A 21,095-nucleotide genomic window follows, 5' to 3' on the forward strand; every position below is an offset into this window, starting at 1 on the left:
ATTAGGCCTTTATGGTGAGGCGGTGTTCTTCTTTACCATGCAAAAAGGGTTGAGTTCTACATGATCCCATAACTAGATGAGCGCGGGATACGCGATCATCACGTTTCCCTACGCCATTACGCTTTTCTGTGCGATTCTACTCACAAGCTAGAAAAATTCGTTCGTAGTAAATTATCATTTTCGGTGTGTTTAATCGCGCGCGACTCAATTTGCAGCATGGATCCAACATCCATGAATTACGGTAAACGTGAAAGACCTCGAAATAGGTCTCGTGATCGAGTAATGGAAGAGTTATTCGACGAGTTCAAAGAGCACCTAAGGAAGAGGATGAAGAGGCATTCTTGTCCCAGATACAGTGATTATTAACACATATCTAATCGAAGCGACGGTCGTTATCGCTCACGCTCATCGTCGAGAGAACGACGCTACGCGTCTAGATATCGCAACGACGAAAATGGCGGCGAGCGTTATCCGAGAGGTCCGTCACGCCATGGTCGAAGCCCGCCTCGGTCACCCTCTATCTATAGGGATCGTCATTCCAAGCAGCGATATTTTCCTTTGGAATCAAGAAGCTCCAGTTGTGAAAGAAACAGATCGCCTATTCGAGACAATCGAAGTCCAAGCAGGGAATTTCGTAGTTTCTCTAAGGAACGTGAGAAGAACTCTAACCTTGAAATTTTAGAGAAGGGGCCAGCCCAGAAAGATGACGAAAATATAAACGATCAAGCATCACCTGAAATGATGGACCTTTTGGGAGGAAAGGCCAAGAACGCAGATTTTGGTCCTGAAATCCATCCTTCGCTTGTCGAAATTTGTTCAAGGATTCTCAAATCGGGACTCTCCAAGGATGCCCCAAAAGATCTATTAGAAAAATACCCCACCACGAGGAATTGCTTATTACTACAAGTGCCGGTACTCAACCCGGAAGTAAAGGGTACTTCCACCCTGCCAGTAAAAAAGGACTCATATCAAGTATCCGCGCAAGCGCAACTGACTGCAGGTTTGGCAGCGTTGGGCTTACCAGGGGTGTTAGTTGAAATTTGTCGGGGTTTTCAATAAAGAAAACACTTAATCCTCAAGGGGATCTCAAAAAAATTTTATTCAAAGTATTGACCATTGGATTCTACACATTTTGCTCATCTTTCAGGCAAATCATGGATACCATTCCAAAAAAACTTTTTCTCTTTCGAGGCAAACCATTCGACGAGCCATTTTTCGACTTCTTCAAAATTGGCGAAGCGCTACTCTGCGAGTGAGTGTCCCATCGATGCGAAAAGGTGATAGTCGGACGGGGCGAGGTCTGGAGAGTATGGCGGGTGCAATTATATTTCCCAATTCAATGCTTTTAATGTGTTCTTCATCACTTTAGCGGTATGAGACGGGGTGTTGTCATGTTGTAGGATAACTTTGCCATGTCTTCGGGCCCATTCCGGCTGTTTTTCAATCAACGCATGATTCAAATTGATAATTTGTTGTCGATAGCGATTCGTATTCACCGACTCACCAGGTTTTAATAACTCGAAGTACACCATACCACACTGGTCCCACCAAACACAAAGCATTGTCTTACGGCCAAAGCGACTTGGCCTTGGAGTCGATGGGCTGGCCTCGCCAGGTGAAAGCCATGATTTTTTCCGCTTCGGGTTCTCGAAATAAATCCATTTTTCGTCCCCCGTGACAATTCGATGCAGAAAAGATTTCCTTTCGAACCGTTCAAGCAGCATTTCACAAATGGTTTTTCGATTTTCCATTTGTCTATCGTTTAGTTGGTGTGGTACCCATTTTCCATACTTTTGGATTTTTCCCATGGCTTTTAAACGTTGGAAAATTGCTCCTCGGGTCACATTTAGTGTTTGTGCTAATTGTTGTTGCGATTGGGTTGGATCTTCATCCAATAACGCCTGCAATTCCTCGTCTTCGAACTTTTTCGCTGCATCAGGATGTTCATTGCCTGTTAAATCGAAACCTCAACTTTTAAATTGACGAAACCATTTCACATGTTCTAATCACTGGAGCATGTTCACCATAAGTTTCTACCAGCAATCGATGAGCTTCAACTGCTTTTTTCTTTTGATGAAATAAGAAAAGCAACGAATGCCGCAAATGCGATTTACTTGGAACGAAATTCGACATACTCACTGAGTTAAACAACTATGATGCTATTATTTTGGCAGAATGGAATTGTGTATTTTTGAAAATTATTGTCCAAAGAAAAATATGACATAGATCCCAACTCATAGAAATATATACATATCTCTAGCGACATCTATGAGTAAAAATGGCAAACTTCAACTAACACCCTTGGCATGTCTCACCGAACTATTAAAAAATGAAAAAGATAAGAACACGACTTTAGATTTGGTCCCGTTGATAAGTTTGTTAGCAAACTCCGGGAGAGTTCTGACAGATTTGCATCACAAGGTGTCATTAACAAGGCGCTCCTTTATCGTTCCTAGCTTAGACCCGCTGGTTAAAAATATTGTCGACAACTGTGAAGTGGGAACACTTCTTTTTGGTGATAAGTTTGCTGAACAGTTCAAAACCGCCCAGTCAATTGAAAAATCGAGTAAAACTATTGCGAAGTCGAGTCGTCCAACAACGCGTAACTCGCATGACCACAAGAAGGAGTCAGCATCAGCCAATAGCGTTCGAGGTTATTCTGAACATTTAAACTCCAAGGGCCCTCCCAAGAAGAACTACAGACCTGCAGCTCGACTGGGAGGGCGAGGCCGCGGATACTTTCGGAACCAGGGAGCTCCGAAAACTCAACGTTGAATGAGGTCAAGACCCTGTCAAAGCCTACTACCCGGTTATATTGTCAAAACAGAAGTCGATCGACTGCAAAAATGCAATCGAACAACTCATCGAGAAAGGGGCAGTTTCTGAATGCTCACCGACCCAAGGGCAATTTATCTCTCCTTATTTTTTAACTGTCAAGTTTAATGGTCAAAAACGTTTCATTTTGAATCTTAAAAACTTAAATAGATTGATCAAACCTCCCCATTTTAAGATAAAGGTTAGGAAAACAGTAATCAGGGTTCTTTTTAAAAATGCCTTTTTGGCTACCCTAGACCTAAAGGATGCATATTTCCTCATTCCTATCGCGAAATCTTTTAGGAAATATTTGAGATTTATTTTTGAAGAACAATATTATTAGTTTAACTTTTTTCCTTTTGGACTGTGTTCGGCTCCCTTTGTCTTCAACAAACTGCTGAAGCCAGTAGCCGAAAGGTTAAGATGCAGAGCCTTCATGTCAGTAATTGACTTAGACGATGTTTTGCTCATTGTTAAATCAAGAAAACACTGCTTTGAAAATGTCAAGGAAACTAGCAATTTGTTAAAGAAATTGGGTTTTATGTTAAACACAGAAAAGAGCATTACAGAACCGTCAAAAATAGCAAAATTTTTAGGTTTTCTTTGGGATACACAAAAAATGCTAAACCAATTGCCAGAGGATAAAAAAGAAGCAATTTTGCTTCTATGCTTATCATTCAGCAGAAAATCATCTTGTAAAATCATAGAATTAAGTCAATTTGTAGGTACCTTAGTGGCGGCTTGCCCAGCAGTCAGGTATGGAAGCTTATATACCAAGAATTTGGAGAGGGAAAAATTCTTAGCATTGAAAAAGAAAAACGGAGATTTTAATAGAATGATGTTACTTTTTCAAAGTTTGCTACCAGACATTCAGTGGTGGATTAGCAATGTTCGTTCTGCCAATAATCCTATTAGGTCATTAGATTACAAGATCGAGATTTTTACAGATGCTTCACTCTCAGACTGGGGGGCAGCTTGCCAAGAAGTAACTGGACTGCCATATCCTACATAGGGAATGGGGAGCGTTCAGTTTCCAAAATTAAGTGGGTTATGTAAAGATATTTGGCAGTGTTGCGAAAAACGTAACCTGTTGATCTTCGCGTCTTACATTTCATCTATCGAGAACTCAGTAGCAGACAAAGAATCGCGCCGTTTGCCGAATGAAACAGAGTGGGAACTGGCACCCACGGCTTTCGAAAAAATTCAAATGATTTTTGGAAGCTTTGATATTGATTTGTTTGCTTCGAATATAAATTCTAAATGCAGTCGTTTCGTTTCCTGGAAGCCAGACCCTGAAGCATACGCGGTGGACTCATATAAATTTTATGCCTTTCTCCTGTTTTCGCTGGTGCTCCGAACCTTACAAAAAATTATTTTTGATAAAGCGGAAGGAATAGTTATAGTGCCCTTTTGGTCAACTCAGTCTTGGTTTCCACTGTACCAGACCTTGCTAGTAGGCAATATGGTTTTTTTGGGTCCACATCTCAATTTATTATGTTGTGCATCCAGGGAATCCCATCCGCTGGCACAGCAGCTCATCTTGGTAGCAGGGATGCTGCCTGGGAAGCGTATTCTAGACAAGGACTACCAGAAGATTCCTTGCCCGTAATCCTCGCATCACTGTCAATAGGAACGTATCAACAATACGAAAAACCACTCCGCCTATGGCAAGCCTTCTGTTTCGAAAACAACCTATCTTGCTTCGATGCATATGTGCCTGACATTCTAAAGTTCTTGGCGAGCGAATTTCAAACCGTAAAATCGTATGGAACTCGCAACACTTACCGCTGGGCGTTATCGTTAGTCCTTTCTTATAACTTAGGTCAAGATGCAAGAATTAAAATATTTTTTAAAGGGTTGTCTGTTTTAAAACCACAGAAGGCAAAGTATAGTGACATTTGGGATCCGGACCCTGTTTTAACATACTTATCCAAATGTTGGCCTAACGGCGACCTGAGGTTAGAAGAGCTGACCCTAAAAGTTGCGACACTCCTACCTTTAGCCACTGCTCAGCGTATGCAAGCACTTTCTAAAATAAAAATAAGTAATATTAAGATATGAACAGAATCTGTAAAAATTTCCATTACAGATAGGATAAAGACATCTGCGATTGGCAAGGAGCAACCGATGTTGCTTTTTCCATTTTTTCAAGAACAATCAAAACTATGTGTCGCCAGTTTGTTAGTCACGTACCTTCAAAAAACATTGTGCATAAGGCCCAAAAGTGAGGCTGCTCTGTTTCTAACCTATAAGAAGCCACATCGAGCGGCAACTTCTCAAACAATTAGCCATTAAGAGAAACTTCTTGTAATTTTGCATTGGCAATACTCAACAACGTAGATCCAGCTTAAGGGAAATAAAGTTGTTTTCAAATCGCATATTTGGCTTTGAACATCTACATATCTGATCTAGAGGACGAGACGACGTAGCATAATTAAACGATTAAACGAACTTACCTTAACTGAAGTTGAATCGAAATTATGCAAGTACGTTTCGTCCGAATAGATCAGTCCCTCCCCTTTTTGTTGTCCCGATAACCTTGTAGAGATTTGAACTGATTTGAATTTCGAAAAAGCGTAATGGCATAGGGACGGAAGGAAGGAACACCCTCTGACGGAAGGCGCACTTAACTATAGGCTTTAAAATACTGTGAGTTAGGATCGAGGAACTAGCGTTACTACAGATCTGATCTATTCGGACGAGTTTTTTGTTGCTCAAAATTCGCTCGATAAACGAAACGCTGGAAGTTAGAGAAGGCCGATAAGCGTCAGACATCGGAAAAAAATTAACAACAATTTTTTATAAATAAATTTTGGAATTACATTGGCTCTATCAGTCGAAGGACATTTCAAACTACATTAACTGAAACTTTTATTAGAAAATCCTTAAAACTGACTGGCTGAGCAAGAGTTGAAGTGAAAAACAAATCAAAATTAATTTGTACAAAAAAAGCCAGTTTTTTACTTTAATTAGAAAACTCAAACAGCGAAAACTTTTTGCCTGGGGGAAAAAGGTGCGCAATGAAATTCTGCATCCATATATGCCCTTTGTCAATCCGGCAGCTCAATTGGTGTTGTTTACATAATATTATTATTTATAAATTGCATACTACTATTTTGCTAATATGTATCCTTATGAAAAGGACCTATAAATTTGTTATCCATCACATTTTGACAGGATGCGTAGTTTTAGCTTTAATCGTGAAAAACTTCATTAACAGTAAAAAAAATCCATCCGCTGCGTGGGCACATTCTCATCCCAACTTTTGTCCTTTAATTTGTTTTTCGTCTCGTGTAAGGGGTTTCAAAAAATTTAATTTTTTTGTTTTTAATGCTATTTTTTACGATTAAAAACAAAAACAGAACTATCAACAAATTATGCATGACAAATAAATGATTTGAATATAGTCTGAGCCCTTGGTATAATTTCTCAGATAATGTCCGTGAATTTCAATCTCAATAATTATGTCTTTTTTGCACTAGGTGCTGCCTAAGTTAAGTGACAATATTTACCTATGGCCTGATTCTAGTCCCGTGACTGCCTCAGCGACAAAGAGCAAAAATTTTTCGAAATATTTTGATTCATCCAAAGATACTAAGGCACAAGCCGGAGAGCCAGGAACTCCAGAATTTGGTGCTAATGAATGTATCGAAAGACTCTGCGAATTTTGGGTCCATGGTGTCATTAGCAATTTCGATTACCTGACTGCCCTTAATAATTTAGCTGGCAGAAGATACGGCGACCCCAGTTGTCATCATGTGATGCCCTGGGTTACCGATTTCTCGTCAAGATGTGGAGGAAATTGGAGAGATTTGACGAAATCTAAGTTCCGATTGAATAAAGGAGATCGGCAACTAGATCTTACTTTTGACTCTGAATCTTCAGAAGTAAGCAATACAGATACTTAGTGGAATTTAAATATAGATCGAGCTTAAGGATCTATTTCCATTTAAAAATAATTATTTTAGGTGGGACATCACGTTTCGGATGTTCTGTCGGAGATTACCTACTATGTATACCTTTCTCGAAGATATTCCAGATCTGTTTTGTGCAAACACGTTCGTCCTCTTTGGGTTCCGGGTGAATATCCAATTTCTATTCAGAGAATGCATAACTGGAGTCCGGATGAATGCATTCCACAATTTTTCAAAGACCCGAATGTCTTTAAAGTGAGTCTTGAAATTTAAAAACTTCTTTATCTCAACAATGAACCTTATTTTTATTGAAGGTTGTTATTGTTCAGTCGATTCACGAAGATTTGCCGGATTTGGGAATTCCTGCTTGGGCGACTTCTCCAGAAGACTTTGTGGAAAAACATCGGGAAGCTTTAGAAAGTTTATACGTTTCGGAAAGGTTGCATCACTGGATAGATTTGACTTTTGGATATAAGTAAGCAAAGTTTAGAAGCATTCATAGATTAATTAGAGGAATAAATAAATGTTAATGTCAATATTTGTTATTGCAGACTTTCTGGATCAGCAGCAGTAAAGGCGAAAAATGTGTGCTTACAATTGGCAGATAATCACACAGGCCTAACAAACTCTGGAGTCGTTCAATTATTCACACTACCTCATCCCCAAAAAATCGTCCCCTCTCCCTATTGGAGTAAGTCTCCTCCAAGACTCCGATTAGCAAATCTAAGTGGAAAACCAGGATTAAGTGAGTTATCCCAGTATAAAAATGAAAATTTATTTCCCATAAATTATTTAACTGATTATAATGAATGCTTTTTCTTTCTTTTTATAGAGTTTGACCGTTCTGTTGAAAAAGGGAGTGAAGATGACGACCACAGTTCTGGTATCGAAGAAGAAGAAATCCAAGTTGCAGCTTCAAGCCTTGCGAGATCCTCTCCCTTGGCTCTGAGTCGGTTACTCAGCAGGTCTCGTGGATCTTTACTATCAACGGAGGATGCCGCCAAGCTCGAAAAAACTAATTCTCAGACAATTGTCTTGCCTAAAGATTATAATCCAATCTCCGCGCTTGTCCAGGTGGAGACTATGCATTCATTTATAAATAAAGTCAGTCAGAAAACATACTCGCCGAAAATGACAACTTCAGGCGGCGCTGCAAACTACAAACAGGTACTTTTCTTAATTAAAGTTTATTTCATGAATTATACAGGAACAGGAAATGAACTCGAAAACTCCTGTGACCAAACCAAGTGGACTATACGTTTTCGGGCGCGCTGATCACGAATCCGTGGTCCCTATGACCCCTACACGTCAGGCTCAATGTAATTTGAAGGTGAACTTCGTTAATTTGAGAGATCATCTTTTTGAGCTCAGATTCTAAAAGAGCGGTCCCAGTGACCTCTAGATTTCATATGAAGGTCATGCATACGCTGTCATTAACAAAATAAATTCACGAATAACGTGTTTGTTTACTGGCAAAATGTCTACGAAGAGATTTTCTTTTATGGGGTGTAGTAGTATCTCTCTTGAGAGACCAGCAATATTCCGCCATTATACCTATGTCCCAATAACCTTGGTATTAGACGTTCAACATCGTTACAATACACTAAATTCATTACATTTGAAAAAAATTTCCTAAATGAGCAATCTCGATTTCGGTAGAAGGATATATGAGTTCCAGGAGCGAGAACCCTTTTTTCTTTTAATCTAGATGCTACTAGCTCGGAAAGTTCTTTCGATGGTTCTGCTTCTCGAACCAAATCACTCAGTTCATCTTGAGTAAACGCATTAGAATTCGTATGTTGATAATCCATTCCTTCCGATTCATCTACAAAACTTTGATTATTATTTTCGTCTCTTGAATCTTCAACTTGCATTTCAATATTTTCTGCATCTATATTAGAAAAATCTTTATTAGTTGACATCTCAATTTCTTTCATGTCATGATGAATGGTGATGAGGACAGAAAGAGTCACAGACTGAACAGATGCATAAGATATAAGAGATAGGTTATTACGGTTGTATTCAGATGTATTAGTTAAGCAGAAATAGCAATCCGTGTTATTTGTGAGGAAAATCTTGTTTTTTTTTTCTGATACCATTCATCTGTAAATGGTTTTCTTTCAATATTTATGACGTATTTCCCAGAAACAATACAAAAGTTGCCAACACGCGTATTGCATGATGACGACGATTGCGGGCCACCTTGCTCACCTTGATCAATCGCCGTTACTGGGGTTCCGAATCCCTGCATTATACAGCTACTTTTTCTTGTGCATTTCATGACAGATTTACGCCTTCACCTAGCGACTTCACAGAAAAAACTGAAGGTAAATCTTATTGCAGCTAAATTTGTAGAGAGTAAACTGTTTTTTGTTCGCACAAAATTCGTCATAACCTTCTTGAAAATTGCAAGCCAAAAACTTCCATTGCTGCAGTGGAGTTAGCTGACGAGTAATGAAACAGATGAATCGGATAAGTTTTACTTCATTAAGACGGTCGGTCAGAATTATAAGAGCTGTCAAAGTTAATTTCAGGTGTGTGTAAAAATGAAAAAACACCCAGGTGTCAAGGTCATAACTTACTGCACGCGTGATTGCAGGAGAATTGCGCCAGAATTGCAGCAGTTTCTGCAATTGGATGTGAATCTAAGTGCGAATGTAATTTCTTCTGTATCCAACTACCATGACGAGATACTTTTCAGGGAATTTAGAATGATCGATTTCACCTTCATATTTTAGAATGTTTTGACCTTAATATGACCTCTATAGGTCTTTATGACCCATGGGTAAAAGATATCTGAACCTAGAATTTCCCGCTCTTTTACAATATGAGGTCAAAAATATGATATCTCTCGAATTAACGAAGTTGACCTTCAACTGACCTTGATCTTGATGTGTAGGGGTCATAGGGGCTACGGATTCGTAATCAGCACACCCTTAAACGTATTTTGTAAGGACCATTACCTCGATATGAGCAAACCATGACAAGCTACTAGGTTTAGAAGTTCTAAAGAATGTTTTTGACCTTCATCTGACCTCTAGAGGTATCTGGGGCCCATGGATAAAATATATTTGAACCTAAAATTTCACGCTCTTTCAGAATCTGAGCTCAAAAAGATGATATCTCTCAAACCAACTAAGTTGACCTTCAAATGACCTTGATATTGACGTTTAGGTGTCATAGGGACTACGGATTCGTGATCAACGTACCCGCAAACATATATTCCACTTGGTTTGGTTGGTGGAATTTTCGATTTCATTTTGTGGTCCTGTGTTATTAATTAGTATATTTATGTACGTATTTTAATAAGATCTCGCCGTTGACACTTTCAGCAATCGAGTCTCATTGTAAATGTCTGAAACGTCTCTAATTTTCCGATCGGCCTCTCCTAATGTCCCTAACTGTCCGCCCAACCTTCCTAAATGCCTGTCCATTCTTCTTTAAGATTGAATTCCCTAAATGGCCTTCTAACTTCTCGCTCAACTTTACATCAGTTTTCTTTACCTCTTTAAATGTCAGCTGAATCTCTCCACCCACCAGCCGCGCCCGATTTTCTTTTTGCCATGAATATTTATTTCGTAAGTATCCATTTTCTTAATTTCAATATCCAATTTTCTAAATTTCAAAAAGTAATTTTCTCTTTAGTCTATCAATTTTAGTTCAATTTAATTCAAATAATTCATTTATAAGTCCCTTTATGCTTTTTTTAAATATACTTTTTATGAAATGTAGCCAAATCTAACGAATTACTTATTTTTAAAGATAATTATTCTCTTTTTGTATACAAATGGAATAATTTTTCCTAAAAATCATTCTAAAAAGGGCCTAATTGCTTGTTTTAATTGAACAGTTAGGGGTGCTAGGCGGGCAGTTATGGAGCTTGAACAGATTGATTCATAACCAAATCTAATGATTTTTCTATATATCAAAATAAGTCACCATGAGTATTTCAGATTTTTAAAACGATATCTCCAGTTAGCAGAAACTTTTTAAATTTTGAAACTTTGAAGCAGTGATTTTTTCGATATATTTCAGTGTTCGGTCACTATTTCTTCATCGAATTAGTTTTTACCGTACGAATTCATTTATTTTGATGCAATAAAAAATTTTCATAAACTTTTAGTGTAAACAAAATTCTGGCGATGAATGTACTTACATAGAACATAATTATTATTTGATAATCGAAGTTTCAAAGATAATCAAAAATGGTAAAAAACCATAAAAAATTTTAATATCCTTTTTAAGGGTCGTTTTGGACCTAAATATACATGTAAACTTAGAAGGAAAAGATCTTCAGTTAGCAGAAGATTTTTGAAGTTTGAAACTTTGAAAACAGTGATTTCTTCGATATATTTCAATGTTCGGTCACTATTTCTTCAAAGAATTAGTTTTTACTGCACGAGTTCATTTATTTTGATGCAAGAACAGATTTCTAAAAATTTTAATTGTAAAAGAAAATTCCGGCGATGAATTTAGTTACGTCCCTCATAACAAAATGATATCCTTGGCATATTCCTAGGATATCTTGGCAGGGTATGGGATATCCTGAAGAAGGGCCCAAATATCTCCCGGGATATCCGTGGTATATTCTGAGGATATCGAGATTTCTGCCCCGTATGATATCCGCTCAATGTTCTGTGTGAGATATACACAATTTTGGCAATGGAATCCAATATTTCTGAAATGCATATTGATTAAAATATGTAAAATGCCTGAAAACATTAAGATTAACAAACATCCATTTGACAAAAAACCACTTTGTACAAATCTCGAATATTTGGTTTCTTTCGAAATGGCATCTCAGTATAATTAGCAAAAAATTAATACCGCGAACAATTTTCATGTACAATAACAGCCTACATGAAATAAAAAATAAGTCACTTTCTAAAAATTTCAAAGTTGGTTGTTATTGTATCTGTAAAATCAAAATTGCGCAGTTTAGAGATCGCACTTTTCAATAGTAAAATTAGTTTTTATGTAAAAAGAAAATCAAAATAATATGCATCGTGTTGGCTTGTAAAATATAAATGACAATGATTATAATTTGGCACGAATATTCGAGAAACTGTTGACTTCTGTTAAAGAGTCACTTATTACTGCGCGATAGTTTTCGCATACTAAGAGCCGTGATTGAATGTACCCGAAAGTGACTTTAGAGGGGACTTTACCATTATTGTATTTTATAATGTTGTACTTTGTATAAAATTTACAAAAAAATACCTAATATTGTTAAATTATTTATTATTTTATTGTTACGATTGAAAATAAATATAATTCGCAGTAGATATATCTGAATTTTCAGTAATATACTAAATTATATAATTGGCATATCTTGGGAACATTCTTGGCATATAAAATTGGGACATTAATGGGCTATTCTGAGATATCCTTGAGACATTCCACTGATATCGAAATTTTCGCCCTGTACGATATTATTTGCCATATCCGTAGGATCTCCAGAGATATACCTAGGATATCCTGGGAGATAAATGAGATATCCCGATTATATCTCATGCTGTGAGGGGTAGAAAAATGCTTCCAGCTTCAAAAAAAAGTTTGTGACGTGAGCTGTTGCTCTGTTATTTCTTATTAATTTGCAGATTATTAAAATTTCACTCAAGTTTTGCAGTTCTTTGTTTACTTTCATAGTAACGCCGAACTTTTCTTTTTCAACTTATATGTATTTTTAGGTCCTAAAAGACCCTTGAAAAAAATAATAAAAAAATGTCAGATCAAAATAAATGAATTCGGACAGTAAAAACTGATTCGATGAAGAAATCGAAAAAATCACTTCTTTCAAAGTTTTAAAATTTAAACAGTTTCTGCTAACTGAAGATATCGTTTAAAAAACCTGAAATACTCATAGGAACTTATTTTTATATGTAGAATATTTTTTCGGCTATGACCATAAAAAACTATATAAAAACGTAGGAAGTGCTGGCGAAATGAAAATTGTTTGAAGCTGGGAAAATATTACTTTACAATGTAAAGTAATATTTAAACTCATTTGTTACATCAAAATAAATGAATTCGTTCAGTGAAAACTAATTCAATGAAGCAATGGTGAAAAAAAGTTTCTGCTAATTGAAAACATCGTTTTAAAAATCTGAAAAAAAATCATGAAGACTCATTTTGATGTATAAAAAAAATTTTTCGCTAGCTATAATCAAAATTTAAAACAAAATTTTCGGCCCGCCCTATTAAACAACTAATCTACTAAATAGAAAATGGAAAGCTGAATGAATGAACATTAAATTTCATCAAATTGAATTATATTATTGAGCAAATTTATTAAATTAATTTTTATTTAGATAAACGTAAGGTGCTTGCTATACTTAGAGAAAACTTTCTTTTTGAATATTAATTACAGTTTTATAAATAATAAATCAGAAATCATTCAAAGAAGACCATCTTAATATTATAATGGTTTCTAAAAAAGCTTAAATGTGCCAGCTGCGAGATCTTTTTACAATATAGAAAAATATGCGGGTGTGCGGTCAAATTATTTCTTATTATTTACTAAATAGGTCGTAGCATGTCGAAGAATCAAGGAGCAGCAAATCCTTGGTTGTCTCATCGTAGAAATATTTCTCTCTGGAAAATTTCGTGCAACCTGGAATACTGAAAGAAACTCTTTTGAAAATCGACTCGCTGTTTGTCTAAACACTATAAAATCATCACCAGAAGCCTTGCCAAGATGCATCAGGAACGCAGTAGCGTTATTACTACAAATAGATGTGTTACCAAAGATTTCCAATCTTGATTCTACTGAGTCTAATGGGCGATTAGATTCCAGTGAAATTCCCTTTCGATATCCAACTGTAACCCACATGGGGCTTCCACCTCCTTCGGCTCATCAGTTTCTTCAGCCTGTTCTCTCTGGAAGTCTTTTTCCATCATCAAAATACTTTCATCACCTCTTTAACGTAGTGGAGATGATTCAGGAATACAATCTTCTTGTAAGAGAATTAAATTTTATTACTCACAGTGGAGAAGAGAGTGAGGCTATGAACAGGACGAGGCTTAAATATTTGTGTAAAATCAGTGAGTGCAAGGTGAAAGCAGTTGCTCGGGAACTGGAGCGGCTTTTGTCAAATGATGGAATTGCTAGGGAGGCGAATTTGCAGATGATTGTGCCGCATGTGAGACAGATTATGGAGGAACCCCATAGTGCAGTTCTTGCTGCTTGGCATCTTTTTGATCCAATTGCTAGGTAATTTTGTAGAGTATTTTTCTGGTTAATGTAAAATTATGCATTTAAAGATTTAAGTGACCACTCAGAATATATTGCATCATATGACCAGGGTGGTGACTCGATCGTGAAACCAGGAAAGACCGGAAAATGACCGAGAATAAAATTTAAAAAACCGGTAATTTACTTCCGATCGCAGTAAAATTCAAGTTTTCATTATTTAGATAATTTTGGTAAATTTAGAAAAGTGATTTCTACTTTAGCTATAGTCGTGGGGCATATAATTGTATTTATTTGGTTACAAATTCATTTACCTATGAAAAAATTCAACTACTTGATTCAAAGTTAGACTTATTTATTAAAAATTCAGTTTTCTATTGAATATTCATCATTTTAATTAAAAATTCATCTCCAGTTGAAAATGTAACTACTTAGTTGAAAATACATTTTTTATCTAAAAATTTAACTATTCCAGTAGAAAATCTAATTATTTTGCTGAAAATACGTTTTTTTGTGAAGATTTAGATTTTTAAGAGAAAATTGATTTTTTTTCATGCTTTTTACGATACACAATTTTTTCATAAGAAAATAAACTTCTCTTTGATCTTAAATTAAAAATTTATCTCGTTTTTCAACGAAATTTCAACTATTTGGCTGAAAATTGACATTTTTACTTAAAAATTCAACTATTAGTTTGAAAATTTATGTGCTTTGTGGAACATTCGGATTTTTTTATAGAAAATTAATCTTTTTGGTTGAAAATTGCTCTTTTTCATAAAAATTTCAACTATCCCAGTTGAATTTAAAATTCATCAGTTTGGTTGAAAATTAATTTCTGCAACTGAAAATTGAATTGTTCTATTTTTAGTTGAAAATTGATCTTTCCTCGTTTAATATTCAACATTTTTTTCTTTGCAAGTTAATCTGCTTATCTAAAAGTTCTTCATGACGGTTGAAAATTGAGGTATTCCAGTAAAATATTTATCATTTTAGTTGAAAATTCATCTTTTAGATTAGAAATAAAATTACTTGGTTAAAAGTTGAACTCTTTTGTTAAAAATGATTATTTTGTTGTTTGAAGATTAATAATTTCAATTAAAAATTCATTTCTTGGGTTGAAAAATGAGCTATTTAATTGAAAAAATCGTTTTTTCTTTGGATAGAAATTATTTTTTCCCGAAAATTGAACTATTTTGTTGAAAATTCTTTTCCTTTTTGAATAAAACTAATTATTCTTTCTATACTGAAAATTTAACTATTATTCCAGTAACGTACTGCTTAATATTGAGTAAAAAATTATTTCTTTGTCTAAATATTCATTTTTTGATTCAATTATTCAATTCTTGGATGAAAAACTATCTTTTCCAGTTGAAAATTCATATTTTTTGGTAAAAATTAATCTTCTTCGTTGGAAATTCATCTTTTTGGTCTAAAGTTTAATTATTTAATTTAAATATTCATCATCTTAGTTGAATATTTCTTTTAACTATTCCATTTTCGGTTTAAAGCTGATTCTGTTTAGTTCAAGAAACAACTATTTTGTTGAAAATTTGTCTCCCTTAATTGAACATTCAACTATTTTATTAAAAGTTTCATGTTTTTTGTTGTTGAAAAATTGTATTTTTTGGTATAAAATTAATCTTTGTTATTTGAAAATTTATCTTTGTGGTTGAAAATTCAAGTACTCCAGTCGAACATTCATCATTTTAGTTGAAAATTGGTCTTTTTGGCTTAAAATTCAACTATTCTAACTAATTTTCCTAACTGAAATTTTATCTTTTTCATTTTTGTTGAAAATTCATATTGTTTAGTAGGAAATTCAAGTATTCGTTTCAAAATTCACTTCTTTTAAACATTTTCGCTCTGTTTTGTTAAAAGATGTTCACAATGAACATGGTAAATTAAAATAACTGTTTGAGTTCTGCGGCAAACATGAATAATTTAATTTTAAGTTACCTTGAAAATTGTAAAACTTGCCCGAAAAAATCCGGAAATTTGGAATCGTCCGCCGAATCGCCACCCTTATTACTGTTATTTCATTAATTGATTTGTTTGTCTTCTTTAGAGCGTTGGGCCCAAAGGGCACGGCAGACGTCTTTCTAATTCCCATAGTAAGATTATATGAAAATGGGTCTGTTATGGATGCTTTGTCTTTGACTGATATCCTTCCTTTGGGGTCGCTAGCGAAATTTAAAACGATGAGACTCTACCATCGAAGTTTTCTTTTAAAATTAATGGTCAGGTTGGGTCTACGTACATTTTTAGAAAATTTTATTACGCCGTTGGTAGAAGCTGTAGGTGGCTATCGAGATCACCTAATGGGATCTTCGATTTCTAATGTACATAGGACGATAAATCTTAAGTAAGTAGTTCCCAATAGAATTTACAATGTATTTTAGGAAGATTCTATAGCCATTCATTAATTCCTGTGTTTTTATGTTTATGATAGGACTTGTGATTTAAGTGGGAGTTGTGGAGATGGAGAAGCAATTTTGTCTCCCCTGGATGAAGATTCCTCTGTTGAGTCGGAAAATAATGTATCGAAGGGTTGTGGAAGTCAAACTCGAAGTTATTACATGAGCAGTTCTGCCAATGATAATGCTGATGAAGGTATGTTCAAACTTTCTTTTTTATTATGTAATTTCTAATTTAAAATACCTTGAAATATTATTTAAAATTAGAGAAATTGTAACAATTAATTACCCAGTTATAATTTTGGAAATATAGAAATTTTATTTGATGAGATATAGAAAACATTTTTATAGTATTTATTTAAATAATTGATTATAATTATTAATACACTTTATTCTAGGTTCCTACATTTATTTAGGTTGAAAGAGTTTTTAATTCTTTGGCCCATTTTTCCTGGGCTGCGTTTTCAAAATTTGAATGTTCCACATGGAAAAATGACAAATTGAGGTGACGAATGCAACAATTCGTCAAGCGCTCGAAACCGCATCAATTTTCCTGATGAAACTTTTTCATTCGACAATTATTACTCAAGATGAACAATAAAAACTTCGAAAAATTTTCGATCAAAAATCGATGTTCTATAAAACACAACTCGCGATTATTCGGCCGTTTGTTGATAAAAATGCTTGAAATTTTTATGGCGAATTCTCAATATATAAGCGATGATAAGCAATATACTTTGTTTAAAAAGTAAAATTATATTTGAAATAAGTCATTAAACAAAAACAAACATAGTACTTTTTAAACAAAGTGCGTTGCTTATAGTCATCGCTTATATATTGAGAATACGTAAGAAAAATTTGTCGACCGCGTAAAGCTGAATACGAAGGTATATTTTATTTTACGTTTTGGTAACTTTTTTGTTATCAAATTGAAAATTCAGCTTTCTGAAATGCTGACCTTCATTTGCAATTTTTTAATTTTAAATCGTTTAATTAATGATTTTTCATTATTATCTAATATTAGTAATTAAAAAGTGTAAATATGCCGGTTTTTAATTTAAAGCGATTGTATTATGAACGTTTTTAAGGCAAAATTGTTCACATTCAAACGATTTTGATTTGAAGTTGTTTAAGCAACTGATGTTTTCGTCATGAAGTCTCCAATTCTTTAAAATTCGAAGTTCCTAAAATACTCACGATACAAATTTGGACAATTGCACTATAATATCATGTGATATCAAATGATATTCAAAGTAATTGGATACGTTTGCCTACCATAAATGAGAAAAAATACAGGTCAGAAAATAAATGTGAGGTAATTCCCATGATTTTCGGTTATCTGATCCAGTATAAATACATACTTTTTAGCAATAAATTATTTCTTTAAAAAATGTTTAGTTCTTTATTGTAAATTATTCAACTACGCTCTAGATCATTTTCAATATTTTTTGCATGTTTTAAAATCTTCTCAACTCCTTCTGTCTATTATCTATTGCTTCCATTATAGAAGAACCTTTGTCAAGGTAAAATTTTTGAAATTTTTAGAATTCATTTAATCAAATGTTCTTCAATTTATAAATGTTTAATACAATGTTCTAAGCAATTGTCCGGATGTGTTTACGATGTGTGTTTGAAAGATTTAAAAAAATATTTAATGAATTTTTTGTTAGCGCTGATTAATAATTAAAAAATGGGCTTTTTATGGTAAAACTTTTTTCATTAACATAATTCAAAGTTGATGCAAAAATATAAAAGATTCGATTTTTATAGTAAACATTTCCTTATTCTCATAATTTAAAGTTGATGTTAGAATTGAAAAGATGTGTTGGTTCGAGACGAATCGGTTGACTTATAATATTGACACATTTTATTAAAGAGTAATAAAGCTATCGTAATGCATAATATTTTAAAATATGTTCTTTTGTAATAAAATTTTGTTCTTTAACATAATCGAAAGTTGATGTAAGAATAGATTTCTTGGTTCGAGAAGAATCGATTGACCTATAATATTAATAAATTTTTTTAAAGAGTAAGGAAGTTATGGCCATTTATATTCTATTAAAAATGGATTTTTATAGTGAAAATTTTCTCATTCTGATAATTTAAAGTTGATTTGAGAATAGAAATGATGTATTTATTTCAGACGAATCTATTGACTTATAATATTGATACGTTTTATTGAGCAGTAAGGAAGCTATGGTAAAACATAATATTTGAGAAAACGGTTTCTATAGTCAAATTTTTTTCATTAAAATAATTCGAAATTGATGCAATAACGGAAAAGATTCTTTGATTCGATGTAAATCGATTGACCTATAATATTAATACACTTTATTGAAGTGTAAGGAATTTATGCTCATTCGTAATATTTCAAATATCTGTTTTAAACAGAAAAACATTTTTCATCGGCATCAATAAAATTTGATGTATGGATAGAAAAGACGTTTTCATTATAAATTTTCAGATAAAATAATTCTGTCAGAGATTGGTAGAGATTGTAATAGTATTAATTTTTTACTTAAAAAATTGTAGTATTAGTTTTTTTAATTGAAAACTTAATCTTAAATTAACTTAGCATAAAGATGGGAAAGAGATAGGGTGCGACCACCTTAGGTTATCTATTATTTGAAAAATTACAAATGCTTTCTCTATAAGGAAGCAAATACATTTGCTAACGGGAAGCAAGGTGCTTGTGTAATGAGCACCATATAAATATAAATAAAGTGGAAACACTTGAGATCGAATTCACAGCTAGTTTTTAACTGGCTTATTGAATTTTCAGAGGTATTTACAATGGACGCAGAGGATCCTTTATCGCCATCGGGAAGTAATACTTCAAACTACAATCCTGATTTTCAGATCGAACTGACTTTAAATCTCAATGAGGATCTTAGTGAAGACACTTTAAAGGGCTCACCATCAAGTTCCGTACAATCTCCCACAATTCCAATACCAAAGCGATTAGACAGCAGTGCAAACAGATCTGTGATAGACTTTAATAGCATTAGTTGCAACGTAGGAAGCAAAACTTCCAGTGAAGATGCTCCTTTCGGAAGTTCATTTACCATGAGTATTCCCGAAGAAGCTTTATCTAGCAAAATTCATTCAGAAAATGTTGAAGTTTCTCACCCTTCCATAGCGCGAGAGGAAGTCACTGAAAAATTGAGAAATGAAAAAGATGATGACGTAGAAGTTGAACATAGCCAAAGGAAATTTTCTCCTGTCGAATGCAAAGTTTCAGAATTGAGTACAGAATCTGTGATCTGGTTATCTCATCGACTTGGTCCTGTTTTAACTGCGAGGTATTTATCTCGCAATCTTTTGAGGATGCTAACTCTCTGTTATGCAGGAAGAGAAAATCTGTCACCAACAGCAATCGAAGATAGTGAAACTGGAGAAGATCGTGATTGGGCAATTGTATCTGGAGATATTAATGCCGCAAAAATTTTGGAATGTCTCTCTGCGATCGTAGGTTTGTGTTTTGTATTTTCGAATAGATTTTCTAGATTTTATCTTTCTATATTATAAAAAAATTTCGACACCGCTGCTGTTTCGGGAATCGAAATCCTCTCTAAATGCCCGTTACGTCCCTAAATCCCCTTCCAGTCTTCTAAAAGGCCCAATTTATCTCTCTAAGTGCCTGAAACCTCCTTAACTACTCACTACCTTCTTAAATGCCCGCTACCTTCCTAACTGCCGCACAGTGGGGAAAAAATACTTTTTTTATTCAAGATAACGTACAGCACATACATATTGTTATACATATATACATATTGTTGAGTCGGATTTTGAATGAGAATTTAAATTTTTTATAAATAAACAAATAGGACGAGAAAAATAGCCACTTTTTCTATTTGACGTTCGCGGTGCTCGGCAATAAGCGGAACATTGCTGAAATCGCCTAAGATTCATAGAGTAACCATTATTGAAGATGTTCCAAAATTATTTAATGACCAAAAAAATATTGGTAAATAAATTATTTGTTATAACAAAGTTCTCTACACTTTTCCAAAATTTTACGTTTTTTTAAGTTATATTGCAAAAAATTTGGATAAAAACAATATAATGATGAAGAAATTTCTTCTTGAGATTATAATTGTTAATATAATAAACAAATTTAATAAATAAATGCATTAATGAGGCATTTTTCGATAGAAAATTCGATTTTTTTCGTATCAATTTTTTTAATTAGGAACTTTATGATAATTTTAACATAAATCGTAATTTTTAAAATCAATTTTATGAATTTTTTAAACAAGTTTAATAAAAAAATGGATTATTCGGGCATATGTCGATGTAAAAATTCGTTTCTTCAATGCCGGTACTTTCAGTGAGAAACTTCATGACAATTGCAGCAAAAGTGATAACTTTTTTATCAGTTTCATGATTTTTTTAACAACTTTAATTAATAAATGCATTGTTCAGGCATTTTTCGACAGAAAAATTCATATTTTTCGATCTAAAACTTTTTAATTAGGCACTTCATAATAATTTGAGCAAAATTTATAATTTTTCAATCAAGTTTATGATTTTTTAAAACAAATTTATAACTGAATTGCTGAATCAATTCAGCAACATTCATGATTAGTTGATAAATTTTATTATTTTTTAAACAGATGCATTATTCGCGCATCTATGGAAAGAAAAAATCTTTTTTTTTCGGTGTCAGTCTTTTTAATTAGGAACTTCATGATGATTTCAGCAAAATTCATAATTACTAGTTGATATATTTTACATTTTTATACAAATTTAATAAATAAA

General features: G+C 33.9%; 1 protein-coding gene across 1 annotated transcript in view; it reads left to right on the forward strand.

The window, feature by feature from the left end:
• LOC117170491 (WD repeat-containing protein 81) overlaps positions 1 to 21,095 on the forward strand; it is a 36,402-nt gene that overhangs the window by 7,220 nt on the left and 8,087 nt on the right. The window contains exons 5-13 of the mRNA XM_033357212.1: positions 6,297 to 6,701; positions 6,783 to 6,983; positions 7,058 to 7,203; positions 7,280 to 7,473; positions 7,561 to 7,895; positions 13,256 to 13,941; positions 15,986 to 16,282; positions 16,370 to 16,530; positions 19,117 to 19,806. Coding sequence (XP_033213103.1) covers positions 6,297 to 6,701; positions 6,783 to 6,983; positions 7,058 to 7,203; positions 7,280 to 7,473; positions 7,561 to 7,895; positions 13,256 to 13,941; positions 15,986 to 16,282; positions 16,370 to 16,530; positions 19,117 to 19,806 — 3,115 coding nt within the window. The remainder of the gene's footprint in view (positions 1 to 6,296; positions 6,702 to 6,782; positions 6,984 to 7,057; positions 7,204 to 7,279; positions 7,474 to 7,560; positions 7,896 to 13,255; positions 13,942 to 15,985; positions 16,283 to 16,369; positions 16,531 to 19,116; positions 19,807 to 21,095) is intronic.

This window comes from Belonocnema kinseyi, chromosome 4 (assembly GCF_010883055.1).
Source record: "Belonocnema kinseyi isolate 2016_QV_RU_SX_M_011 chromosome 4, B_treatae_v1, whole genome shotgun sequence".
Classification (NCBI taxonomy): Eukaryota; Metazoa; Arthropoda; class Insecta; order Hymenoptera; family Cynipidae; genus Belonocnema; species Belonocnema kinseyi.